Source organism: Stegastes partitus, unplaced genomic scaffold (genome assembly GCF_000690725.1).
Source record: "Stegastes partitus isolate 25-593 unplaced genomic scaffold, Stegastes_partitus-1.0.2 Scaffold1246, whole genome shotgun sequence".
NCBI classification, from domain to species: domain Eukaryota; kingdom Metazoa; phylum Chordata; class Actinopteri; family Pomacentridae; genus Stegastes; species Stegastes partitus.
In genome coordinates, this window is record NW_007578977.1 from 1 (window position 1) to 13964 (window position 13964).

The window sequence follows — 13964 nt, forward strand, 5'->3', positions numbered from 1 at the left end:
AATGTACTGTTTGAACTACAGAAGATCATCAGCTTTAGACAACTTTTATCTGCCTGCATGGAATTGACACTTTGAAAATGTTCAAATAACAAACTGATTTATATGGCTGATCTGAGACCAGTGGCTCCTGTTGCATTTAGTGAATCCAAACACTATTCCTGTAGTTTAAAGTAATGAACCAGAAGAATTTACTTTTTTAATGTGCAGACAGGTGAAAATAATTTGCATTTAGCTTTTAAAATCTGTGTTTAAGTCAGATGATATATTTTGTGTTGGATTTAGCGTCACCATATAAGCAGACTGTGTCGCCGCCCACACATTGGAGAAGGAGGTATTTCAGGCTATTCTGTTTACAGCCTCCTGTTGTGAGCCGAGAGCCAAGCTGAGGCAGGCGGGCTACGCCGAGGCCCCGTGGTTGCGGTCGCAGGCCCATGAGATGTTTTCTGTATCAGCAGCTGGTCTGTCACACTCCCACGCTGGTCTGTTAGACACCAGGAGAAAATAAGTGAGTCAGAAAGGAAGCAGGAAACAGCTAAGAAAAGGCAGAGGGCTCAACTATGAAGCAGGTTTGACATAGCCAGGCTTTCTTTGTGTTAGCCGGCTCGACAAAACCTAAAACCCCAGTCAGAGAGAACGAGTGTCACCACTGTGGTTATCAGCTTTTGTTGTGAAGCAGGTTTGCTTCATCTGCTCTCATGAAAGAGAGGCGCCTGACATGTGGTTTGACTCTTCTTCTGCACAGAATCAACAGATGGTAAGCCGCCTACTTCAGTCAAGAGGAGCAGGTTGTTAGAATTCATTACTGTAAAATGTGCTGCTAGAGAGAGGAATGCTCTTATTCTAACAATTATGCAAACTTTATTCAGTCGTACTTACTCAGATTTTTTTTCTTGGTTCCTTGTTGTCATTTTGCCAAAAACAAGGGTAGTGGATGCTCTTCAACTTACAAAAAAAAAAAATCAGAGGGATTAGTGTGATAAGCTCAACTAAAAATATCCCGTGTTCATGATCGTCATGTTCTCTGTCCAGACCTGCTGTCAGTGGAAGAGCATTAAAATCTGGGTTCTTAGATAATCAGAGTTTTCTAATGATTGTTTACTGATACAAACAGAACAGAACACAGGAGTGACAAATCATGACATATTTATAACTGAGTGGAAAGATTGTGGAGTCCTTATTTATGACAAGATTAAGCTCTGTGTTTAAAAAGAAATTACACAAAAAAACCCCACTAAAACACAACATTTACAGTCAATATAAAGTAAAGGTGGCAGGTGGGATCATAAAAAATGTGTTTTTCAGTCATTTATTTTGGTCGATGTGGTGTCAGAAGCTTGAGGCTGTCACACTGAGACTGTTTCATCACGTAAAGCTGCTTTTCTTTACAGAATTTTCAAGAAATCAGAGATTTTCTCCACTATTTATATTTATATCATGTGTGATTAGCTCATTATTGAAAAGCTCAAAGCAACAAGAATCACCTGAATATTTATGATTGTTGCAAATATCACACCTACATGTTTGCTTGTTGTGAGGGTTCTTGTGAAACTGTGGTTAAATGTCATCTTTTAAAAATGAAGCAGCTGCAAATAATGCAGTAAAAGGGTCAGAGAGCATTTTTAAAACTTCTAAACTATTATCACACTGTCTGTTTTCACCTCAATTAAAGCTCAAAGTTTAAGCCCTTTAAAGACAACAAGACAACACAAAATAAACACAAACACAAAATAAAGTTTTATGGTTTCTATGTGGCTAAATAAACTACAAGAATTAATTGTGAGAAAAGCAGTGATGCTTTAAAATACACATCAAGTCAGATCATTAACTGATTCAGACAACTGAGGAAGATCCGACACAGGAAGGCAGCAGGACTGGACAAGGTGTGTCCACGGATGCTCAAGTCCTGTGCTGCTCAACTGGGGGAGCCCCTCAGCCTGCAGCTGGGGACAGTGCCCACCCTCTGGAAGACATCTTGCATCGTTCATGGAAGCTGACTGGCGACCTCCTGGACTGGACAGACCCCTATGCCCTCGCCCCACCAGCAAAGAGGAGGAGAGTCTGTGAAGACAAGCCGCCACGAAAACGGCGTTTGAGTGAGATTTACGCTGATCCCTCAGAGATCTTCTCACCACCCAGCAAAAGGAGAAGAATCTCTGATGTGACATCTCACAGTGGAATCTCCACAGCTGTCAGAGCCGCAGACTTCTCCTTCTCCATCAACCGTCAAAGCAGCTGAGACCCCGACCAAAGTCTGGATCATCGGGTCCAGCTACATCCGACGAGGGCAAGAGGCAGCCAGACGAGAGTTTGGGGAAAACCTTGGCCTTAACACCAAGGCCTATTGGTTCGGCAAAGGTGGCCTGAGATGCAGCGGCATCATTTCACGTTTCTACGCCGAGCTGGCCACACAGTATCCCCCCTGACATTTTGGTGGTCCACGCCGGAGGGAACGATCTGGGGCTCGTGTCTCCGTGGGATCATGCCGCCACCATTAAGGAAGACCTGGTGCACCTCCACAAGGCGTTCCCCTTCATGGCCATCGTTTTTTCCGCCATCAATGAACGTAAGGCCTGGAGATATGGGGACGCTGGAAGTGACCGCAAAGTGGTCAATGAGTGCATCAAGGAGGCTGCTGGCAGCTTCGGCGGAAGAGTTACTGAGCACCCTTCCCTGAGACACTTGAATGTGTGGATTAAGTCATGTTTTATTATTATCATCATTCCATCTGAAATGACCACATTTTTCGAACAGTTTCTGCTCAACTAGCTTTGATTTGTCTCATATTTTAATATAAATTATAGACATAATAAAAATAATAAAACAGTGAAAAATACATGTTGCCTTAAGTAAAAGTTGAAGTATGCACGTTAGTAAAATCCATCCATTTCTTTATCCTCTGTAGGTCGTAAAGAACAAAGACGACAGCCATCCTTGGCCACCAGCCATCATTTTGTTAATTTTCTTTTCTTTTTTTTTAGTTATTTAGTTAGTTAGTCCTTTAGTTAGTTTTTTGAATTCTTAGTTAGTTCTTTAGTTCGTTTTTTTGAATTCTTTATTTAATGAAATGAAATGAAAAATACTTTATTCATCCCAGAAGGGAAATTCAATTTAGTTCTTTAGTTAAGTATTTAGTTATTAAACTGTTTTTAGTTAGTGTTTTCTAATTCTTTAGTTAGTTTTTTAAAATTCTTTAGTTCATTATTTAATTCTTTAGTTTTTTTAGTTTGTTCTTTAGTTATTTATTTACTTATTTCTTTCATTTCTTTCTTTCTTTGTTTATTGTATATATTGTAGAGATATTATTTTTATAAAATAAAAAACCTTTAAGGCATGCACAATAGTTGTACATAGAATAAATAACAATTAAATGCAGAGACAATTATTTAACAATATGTAAAGGAGTCGTTACATTTATACAGGGTAAACATAATGCTTATGTGGCCCGGGATGAAAATGAGTTTGACAGCCCTGCTCTACTATTTGCTCTGTGAGCGCAGCTTGTTGTTGGAACAAGTGAAGACAAGTTGAGTACATTAAAGTCATGCAGGCTTCAGACTGTCTGTATATATAGAAAAATCCTTATTAAGATAAGAAACATATAAAAAAAAAACCACAAGAGGATGGAACCAGGAGAAACAACTCAGCTGCAGATTTGTATGCTTGATTGACATGCAGAGCAAAAAAAGGACGAATTTATGAACACTAGTGGCAGCAACTTGTCCTCAGTTTGTCTCTCCAAATGTCCACAGTTTAAAATAATAATACCAATAATAATAATAACAATAACGATAATACTGCTGTCTATGTCCTAGTTTGTGGTTGGCTAAAGTTCTGACAACAGAAATGAATTCTTCTCGTTTGTTCTCAGTGGAGCGAGATCAGACTATTGAGCTTTATTTTTTTTTCTCCGGTTATTGTTACCTTATGTTTTACTAAGTTGATGAATAGTTAGTTTCTTTGGTTGGTGGTGAGGATTCAGATCAGGACGACACTATTGTCAGGAGAACTGAATTAGAATTGTTCCGGTTCTGTAAATGACATTAATATCAGAAAACAGACAAGAATACTAGAATTTAGATGCAACATCTTTTCTTTCTTTTATCTTTTCTTATCTCGCCTTCCATCTGATATCCGTCAGTCTTTACAGAAGAGTCAGCAGCGCCCTCTGCTGGCCTCAGAATTAAATCAGGAGAAGCGTTTGGAGCAGAGGAGGCCTCATACCCAGGACTGCAGTTGTTATTGTTTCAACAATAATTGTACATCTGATAGGTACTGAAGCAAAGGTGACATCTCAGGTCTATGAGTAAGTAGATTGTGGATGGACTACACCTTTAAAACTATAAATATTTGCACACAAAGTAAGAAAGAAAGTTATATTTTGGGTGAATTAAAACCATAACTTTGTTAGTTAGAAAGTGATGTCTGGATGGAGGTAAACATCAATCCACAGTGTTCAGTATTCTCCTTTAGTACATGTAGATTTTTAGAATTTCATCTCGAAATACTCATCTGAATAAAGTGCCGTGGTGTTTTTGGAACTTCTGTGTTTCCTACCAAAGAGCAGCTTCATTATATTTGTTGGGAACTGTAAGCACGCTGGATTTTATGTATTTATTTTAACCCTTACAGAAAAAAAACTGTTTAGAAGCATATAAATTGTGTTTTTCTGACTGACAACGATTCTTATACCTGCTTGTGATAAACCATCCTTCTATGTTTTAAGCTGAACACACAGAGACACACTTTGATCTCCACATCAGCTCAGCCGCGCATGACTTCATACAAACTGTGTTTTTGGTGTAAAACAGAACGAGAGTTTGAGCCGTTTGTCACAGAAAAAAGATTTATTTAAAAATAAAGTTGTATCCCTCTTACTCATCAAGGACTGTGGAACCAAAAGAAAGAAAGAAAGAAAAAAAAAAACAAAGAAGAACAAAACCAAAAGTAGTCACTGTTCACCTGTCGCTGCTCGGAGCACAGCCGTCGCCGCTCTGCTGCTGCTTCACACACTCGATGCCAAGAGAGCTTCAAACAGTTGGACAAACAAATACACAATACATGTTTGTGACTGTTTTTCTTCTTCTTTTTTTTTTTTACAATGTAGACATTCAATGCTGAGGTCAACAAAGACAAGATATGGTGATTTGTTCTGTACAAGCTTTGCTGCTAACAGAAATTAAATAAGGCTTTTAACGAAACAAGGTCCGGGCCGACTGTGAAGGCTTCAAAATGCTTCTTCATACTACAGCTGGAAACATCAGCGTGGGTTCAGCTTCCATGGTATGGAAGGATAATGCTGGTGATGCTCCAGATTTTTATTTGAATAAATCCCATAAAAAGACCAAAACCACCAAATTTTGAAGCACCTATTGTGTGCGAGCAGCTTATTTGGACTCAGTTCCGCCCTCTCAGTCTGCTGCTTTCAAAGATTAATATCATCAGTAAATATGGAGGGCTGCATTCTGCTGTTCAGCTTTTCTGTGATTTATTTTGAAAAAAAAACACAGGATGACTGCAAAGTATTAAACATCTTAGAACGATTGGGGTGATTTTGAAGGAGAGTGCATAGAACATACAAAATAAAAGTTACTGTGCAGACTATTTTTTCACCATTTGGAACCTTTACCATACAGTGGAACACTCACAGAAAGAACATCATCCTTTCTGGAGATGAAATATTTCAATACAAGTGACAGGAAGTGCACAATCATAATAATAATCAGCTGAGATCAACATTAGCCTATCCATCACAATTATTCATTAGGTTTTAGAAACAAAAGCGGCTACTTGCTAAACATTCGCTGTGCACATGTTTGTCGACAAACTCTACCTCGACATACTCAAGTGTACCCAAGAACCTTTAAACGAGACTAAAATATGTTCCAACAGACACACTCCCTTCTCATGGGATTCGTCGTGAAGCACCACCAGCTTAATGCGAAAGAGGAACGCTGCTGTTGTTTTAGAATCTGAACCCACTCGTGTGTACGTCACAGCCGCAGGAGGTCAAAAAGCGAGAGCAGATTGTTGTGGGTAATTAGTTTAAGGCAACAAAAATCATAAAACTCCTTATTCTACATGTGCTGTGATAATTTACTCATTTGGGTGATCTAAGTACGGTTAAAACATCCCTAGCTAGGCTTCTGGTGTTCATATAAATGTATGGCAAACTGAACTGTCTGATAAAGACCCAATCAGTGTCATTTTCCAAACACGAGGAGCTAAATTGAACAAATCTCCAGATTAAATCGTGGATTTAAATTAAAAACAATAAATAATCTTAATTCAGATGAGCAGCAAAAGTGAAAAGGATCCTGTAAGAACTCAAAAAACTTCAATCTGGGCCTGAAGGCTGCTTCAACACTTCAGGTTAAACAGGCGAAAGTGACCCCGACATGAATCCTCTGACGGACCGCAGCTCACAGACAAGTTGCCGACGGTCAAACAGAAGCGAACTTAAAACCACGAAAAAGGCACATCATGTTCTTTGAAACGCTAACTTGGCAGCAGATCACTGACCTGTTTTAAAAAAAAAGAAGAAACAAGGACATAAAAACAGTCTGAGCGGACAGTGAGGAAGTGGAGGCGGTGGAACTGAACGCTGCCGTTCAGGCTGAACGTGTGCAAACAGAAAAACTGAGATTGGAAATCAAAGCACATTAAAGTGTATGAGGCTCCTTTCACGTTTATCTGCGAGTGTTCGTCTTAGAGAAACAGTGACGGGAGATTAATAAAAACACAATTTGTGCCTAAAAACTACATATTTGTGGGAAAAAAAAATTTTTTTTGTGCCCAAAATGTTCAAATGACAAACTTAATACACAAATATATTAACGACCATGAATGAGTCTGTTTTTAGCATCACATCACTGCTGAAAGCCGGACAGCCGCAGACTAAACCTCCTGGTCTCCGTCATACACTTGAAGATATTTTATTTTCTTAAATTACCTTCCATAAATAAAACTCTATAAAAAGAACGAAAAAAAAAACAAAAGAAGACACCCCCCTCCTATAAATAAAAAAACAAAGATTTCCAGCAAAACACAGCGATAAAGATCTGTATACAAAATAAATACAAAAGAAAAACCCTTATGGACAATATACAGTGTTACTAATATCCTGTTAAACCTCCAAATAGATTAACTTAGTGCATTTTTTTTCATTCACCACAAGAACTACAAATTTTCTTTTTTTTTCTTTTTTTTTTTTTTTGCAAATCTCCAGGCAAATTAAGATCCTAACGATTATCCAAAGAAAAAACGCGGTGATGCAAGGTTTTTTTTTTTTTTGCGCCACTTTCGGAGCGCTTCGTTGGCATGTTTGCGTACAGTTTGCTGGACAGGATTTACAGCTGCTGTGTGGCAGACGGGAGACGAGTGTTGGTTCTTTTTTTTTTCTTTAAATCTGTAAAGACAAGGACGAACATCTGGGGAAGGTGTTTCTCTGCAGGCTGTGGAGTCTTACGAGGCTTCCTAGCCTGGTCTAGGTGTTACCGCTGCTACCCACGACGAGTTTATCATCTACAACGTCACAACATCCTAACGACACTTAGCCACAGAGAACGACCCTCACCCCCCCACTCCCTGATCCCGATCCTCGTCCTCTCGGTAGTACCGCATGGTGAGCTGAAAACAGTCGGACTGAGACATCTCTCATGATTCTCTACTGGCCTTTTGACGCAGTCCTTTAAGTAAAAAGTCTCATTCGAAAACAAGTGTGCAACTTAAACGTGTGAAACTCTGATCCAAGGGAGGAATGAAGACTCGTCGGAAGTCTGGGGGAAATGTTAAAACTCCCAGAATAAAAATCTAGACATCGACGTTACATCTCGCCTCTTTTATCCAGAAGAGAGTTGGTTACAGTGTAAAACTGGGTTCTTCTTTAGCCACCTCCATGTGTGTGGTTCTTCTGTATATATATTTATATGCTTTTGTGTTTGTGTGGTGGGCCTTGAGGCGTGCCAGTCCAGTGCAAACCTACCTAAAGAATAACAGTTTCAGATTAGAGCAGGGGGGAGATGGATGGAGGAGTGAGGGTGGCTGTGATGGGGGAGGGGGGGTGAGAGTCTCCTTGGTCCCTGGCTGCTGACAAAACAGGCAGGCAGTCACTGATATGTGCAGTCCAGCCAGGCGGGAGCACAGAGCTCATCTGCTGGGATTTCAAATTCGACTCCCTTTTGTTGATTCAAGTAATTTCACACCGCGTCGGCGCCACCGCTGCTGAATCTGCTCAGGAGTGTTTTTCCTCCCGCAGCTGGAGGAAAACAATAAATATGAAGAACAAACGCAGTCTCGTGATTTTTTTTCTTTTTCTTTTTTTCCCCCAAAAGGAGTCCGTTGTGTTTGATTGACAGCTGCGTGGCTGCGACACCCTGGAGTGTGTGTCTCTCAAACACACTCACTCAAGCTGCTCCGGCCACATCTTGAACCCCCCCCCCAAACCCTCCCCACCGGCACCACCCTCCGTCAGCCCGTGTGTCGGTGCTATAGGCAGTCTTTGCACAGCGCCACCTGGCCCTTCATGTAGTCGCGGCAGGGGCAGATGCGTCGCAGCGACTGGTGGGCGCCGGCGCAGCTGAACAGCAGCAGGTCGGACTGGAAGATGCAGTGGTGGCGGGTCTCGCTGTAGGCTGGGACCACCGTGTCGGCGCTCGACTCCACCGTCTGACAGTCCACACCGAACCTAACACACACACAGACACACACACAGATTACTTATTAGTGGTCTTAAGCTACAAGACAACTTATTTTGTTTTTGTTTGGTCCATGAATGTGGAGGAGAACTGCTGTAGTAATGTTCCTGAGCATCAGTCATGACGGGCCTTGACCCATTTACTGCAGTCGGCACTCAGGGCCCCCCAGTGGTGATAACTGGATACTGCAGTTTATAACCATTCATTTATTTTAATCCTGTGTTCTGCTGCCACCTTAAACGTAGCAACTACAACTGGGACAAAGTGTGCACCTGTGTGTCCTGCTGGATGTGTACATGTGTGCATCCCACCTGGCCAGGTCCTTGTCCTTGTTGAGGTGCTGGAAGAAAGAGGGCTCACAGATGAGCTGCTCCTCCTGACACACCTGCTTGCAGGTGCGTCCGGGTTCGGCCATTTTCACCTGCAGGGCGCTGAGAGGAGGCCACATGACCTGACCGTGACAGAAGTCCTGCCGACACAGCATGATGTCATGGAACAGATATACACTAAAACAGACGCTGCACCTCAGAAAATGGAGCCAATTATTATGTTGTTCAGCTGTTTCTGTTCAATCAAATCTCAGAAGAAGTAAGATGATGAAGTCTATCTACAGGCAGTACCTGGTTCTCAATGAAGGCGTTGACCCTCTGCAGCATCCCCTCACAGGTGAATTCGTAGGGCAGGTAGGGCTCAATCTGATCACAAACACAAGATGTAGACTGGTCAAACAGTGTCAGGAGAGGATTACTGTGGCTACTGAAGCATGAGAAGTCGCACACTTTACAGTCCAGCTACAAAGCCAGGGAGTGTGTTTGTGAACAGAGCTAACAACAGCTTGTTTCTCTGTGTGTCTCCACATGAAGGCACACAGAGAAGTCATCCTGGTGAAACATTAGCCCGCTGTCTGCTCTTTGCACTGCTGTCTTTGGAGTCCCGTCGGCCTCGGCGGACTCTGATTTGCAGAAGAAAGCTTCAAACAGGGAGGACCAACAACTGCAGCCTTTGTTGTTGCACTAAGTCACTTGCTGCTTTCTCACAGTCTTTGTGCGTGGGGTGGAAGACGAGGAAGAGGAGAGGGAGTGAGCGCGAGCCAAGCCGGAGCCTGGTAGGCTGCAGCTCGCCATGGATCACAAAGCATATGAGGCTCCGCCGGCTTGTCCAGTGAACAAAGCCATTGTTCCGACCCGCTCGGCGGAGCACAACAATACACGAGGTCCTGGGCCCAGCTTTAAATATGCATGGGCCTGGACAAGAAGACGGAATAGGATCTCTGTTTCTGTCCCCCGTGCTTTCAATCATCCTCCGTCTCTGGCCAAGTTTTTTTTCTAAGCAGTTTTTGCCAATTAGGATCCAGTTTTGATGATCTCTTATTCATGAATGCCGTTTATTTTTAGCAGCTCTTGGTCCCATCCTCTCAGTTGTGAGGATTTGCTGCTTTTTTAACACCGCGTGAAATATCGTTCAGTTTGAGGCAATGGTGAAAGGCATTTTTCATTGTTCTCTTTTTAATTTTATCGAGTGAGTCATTGATTAACCCAGATGGATCATAAATCAGTGCAGGACTCCTCCTATATAACTATATAAGTAAACAGACACAGTATGTAACTGTTCACAATGATTTCATACAACTACAACATTAATTATTCATGTGAATGACTAGTTTTTATTCATTCATTTACACAACCTTTATATGACACACTCTTCATTTATTTATTTATTTATTTAAACTTTTAAACACATTCAGTTTTTATTCTTCCTCTCCTACACCGTGTATCAGAGTTCTGTAATGTTACATTAAAGCTAAAACATTTAAAGAGCCCATACTAGGCTTTTTTGGGTTCTCCTTTAGTGTGTTATGTTTTGGGATTTTTTGTGCATGTTGAAGATCTTCCAACTTAAAAGTCATTAAAATGAGTCATTCTCTCACACAGAAAACACTGTTCCTGACTTGCCTTGTTTAAAGTCCAGGCTTTTCTTGCGTTACTTATCTATGTCATCATGTGACACATTTGCGTAACGGCTGTCTAGTGGCTAGTTAGGCACTAATTTGAACAAAGAACAAGCGGCGGCTTCACAATCCTGCTGTAAATATATCCTTGTATATCATAAAAAGAAAATTATTAACCTGGAAATGTAAGTACTATAGGCTCTTTAAACATTTGTGAGGCAAAAATTAGAAAAAATTCACACATACTAGCTTCTTAAATGTGAAGATAAGTTGTTTTGTACAATACGAACCATATTTTTCCAGAACGTCTCTGAGATTTTGGACGGTCTGTCAGGCCAAACGAGGCTTCTGATTATGCGCTTTTGAAATTATAATATTTTATAGGCCAAATGCTGGCTCAAAAATATATTTAGCACATTAATTAATAATGAAAAAAATCATCACATAGAGTCAGACATTTCATAATTATTGTGCAGCGATCCTATAAAACACAACATAGTTAGTTTGCAATTAGAACACAAGTTTCAGCTTCTGATACAGTTTTCAACCCTCTTCTTAACTGACTGAACTTCAGAAAAAGGAGCTGTTTAATTATTATAAGATATTCCGTTTCCACGTCTTCATATTGTATTATTAATACATCGACACATTTCATTACAAAATCTTCATCTCTTATTCGTAAAGATTCGGTCCAGTGTTTACCTTCTGGCTGAGGATGGAGCGGATGGCCTTCTCCACCTCGGCAGAGTTGTCAATATCCACCGTCCACACGTGGGGCTGACCTATGTACACCTCGGCGTACGGATGTTGAGAGGTCAGCTGCAGACAGGAAAACAAGCAACGGGAGAGTAGAGGTGAGGAAAACAAAACACATTTTAAAAGTCATGTCGTGAGCCAGACGGCCTGCAGAGTGAAAACCTCCTCTTACCTCTCTCAGAGTGGGTTTGCCCTTGAAGAAGTCGGTGTTCTTGCTGCTCTTTGGAGGGTTGAATTTGGGGTTGAGGAAGGCACAGCCGTTGGCGATGGCCTCCAGGGGGGCAGGGCCCTCGTAGGGGAAGGACAGACCCACAAACAGCTGCAATGGAGAGGAAAAAAATAAAGAATGAATTGGTTTAAAGCGGTTGAGAATTACTACATGTCAGATCCTGAATCCTTCACCTACTGCCCTCCTAAGCTCTTATTCCTGTTACTGCTTTTCAAAGCGTTTTCCTCCACATGATTTGTAGGTTCAAGAGGAAAAATGTCAAGTGTGCTTTGACTCCAGACATGACTTCCTTACTGTTGGCTGCTGCAACGTCTTTGTTCGAGGGATTTAAAATAAAGGCCAGAAGCCAAAAACAAACACATCACCAGTTAAATGTGTCTGTTCTAAATCAAGATAAGATACAGCTTTAACTGTCGGTGACACAAACAACAACCGCGACTCGTGCAGACTCGTGCCGACAACCGGAAGAACTCAACGCCGGCTTGGTCTGTGTTCACACTTTTCAAACTGCGAGCACGTGTTCATCAGTGAAAGCAGGAAGGAGGTGGCGCGCGAGAGTCTGCAGCTACTGAAATAACAGAATAACAAAGACGCCAGTGGGCACAGAAGGGCAGAAAAGTTCACTGGCTGTGCTGAAGAATCTCTGTTTGCTGATAGCAGCAGTTAGCCCTTGTTGAAACAGATCTCCCGTGTTATCAGCACAAAATACGGTCGAGGCAGCACATTTTCTCCATGAAACAGGGGAGGATAAACAAGCGGAACAATATGAAGACGTCGCTCTTGTGTTTATTCCTCCCACGGGCCGGCAGAAGTTTGGCAAAGCGGGAGTACCTTAGATATTTTGCAGATGGCATGTCGGCAAGAGTGTAAGTTATTAATGCTGGTTCTGGAAGGCCTTCTGAGTGTTTTTGTAGTGCACATATTAAAAAGAAAAAAACGGCATAAAACATGAACACATTTTTACTATTTTGAAGACAGAACGAAATTCTTGGGGAAGTTTGTTTTAGGATACTGCATGTACTGCGTAACCACACGTATATTTAAGTAAATACTATACATGCTGAGAACTGAGGTGGGGTAGGTGGAGAGCAACTCTAATAACAACTTCTCTCCTCCCGATGGGAAGAGCAAATATTTGCGAGGCACTTGCAGCATGCCGTAACCAGAAGCAGCTTGTCCACATGGGCCTGTTATCGAGAAGCCGAGAGGGGAAGGGTGGAGGTGGAGGAGGGGGTGACGGGAGCGATCCGGGCGAGCGGCTCATTTAGCTGAAAGCCAGAGTCGGCCGGCTACAATGGCCAGTCTGTGTGTGTCTGTACTGGCCACTGTGTATATCTGCCCGACACACAGAGACATACAATGCGGCACTGTACCATAAAGTATGTCTGCACGCACACGAATAATCAGACCGATGTTGTGAATTATGCTCTATGTTCCTGCGTCTCCAACCTACAGACTCCTGCCAGCAGGTGGCAGCAGAGCATTCTTCTGCACACGCTGAATGAACGTCTGCATGCAAAGGCTCCTCACAGCTGAGAAACAGTCGACCACTATTTATAGGGAGCGAGAAGGGGAGGGGATGGAGAGAAAGAGCAGCTATATATGAGAGAAATAGAAGTAAATCCATACAGACTGAAGGACTCAAAGGCAGCAGTTAATAGATGATTAATGCATCTCCGCAGAGATCAATAAGAATCTCCTTATTAGTTTACGTTCAACCTGTTTTGTATATCGGTACATTCGTGCAATGCTTCATATCAAAGCTTCTATTGATTTGAACTTCTGAAGAAATGTCACACATTACTGTAAATCCATATCCTGATTCAAACACAGGCAAGTGCAGTAACGCTGGACAAAAGGTGATATATAATTCCTCTGTACTTTTTCAGTGGAGGGCTGCAACTAATTATTGTTGACATTAACAAAACCTGCAGGTTTAATGTGTAAAATGGTTAAAAATGGCATTAAGAATTTCTTAAAGGACACTATAATGTCTCTAGTTTGCTTGCTAACAAAAAAAAAAGCAATAACATATTAATTCCAAACTCTGCTGCCCGTGTGCAGACCAGGAGCAGAAAGACACCTATTAAAGAAAATCTCTGTCTTCACAATGAGTCTTTAAAGCACCACTTGCACCGGGCGGCTCGTCTGAACCAGGACGGTCTCTCAGGTCTTTTAGCTGTTTCAAAAGTGCAGCACAAACACTTTTACTGAAGCACCTTTTAGTTTTAGTGCTCCCAGTGTTGGAACTGTCTACCTGAGGACTCAAACACAGCTGAGAATCTTTATACCTCTGAATGCAAACCTTATATCTCCCTTTGCAGTCTGTCGTGACGTT

At 41.7% G+C, this 13964-nt stretch overlaps 1 protein-coding gene across 2 annotated transcripts in view; it reads right to left on the reverse strand.

Annotated features, from left to right (window-relative positions):
• Positions 1-4825: 4825 nt before the first annotated feature.
• Positions 4826-13964, reverse strand: part of mgat5 (alpha-1,6-mannosylglycoprotein 6-beta-N-acetylglucosaminyltransferase) — a 92011-nt gene continuing 82872 nt past the window's right edge. For both annotated transcript variants that reach the window (XM_008297769.1, XM_008297768.1), the window contains exons 13-17: positions 11570-11716; positions 11344-11460; positions 9314-9388; positions 9005-9162; positions 4826-8683 (exon numbers count right to left, since the gene is read on the reverse strand). In XM_008297769.1, coding sequence (XP_008295991.1) covers positions 8485-8683; positions 9005-9162; positions 9314-9388; positions 11344-11460; positions 11570-11716 — 696 coding nt within the window. In that variant the 3' untranslated portion in view covers positions 4826-8484. The remainder of the gene's footprint in view (positions 8684-9004; positions 9163-9313; positions 9389-11343; positions 11461-11569; positions 11717-13964) is intronic.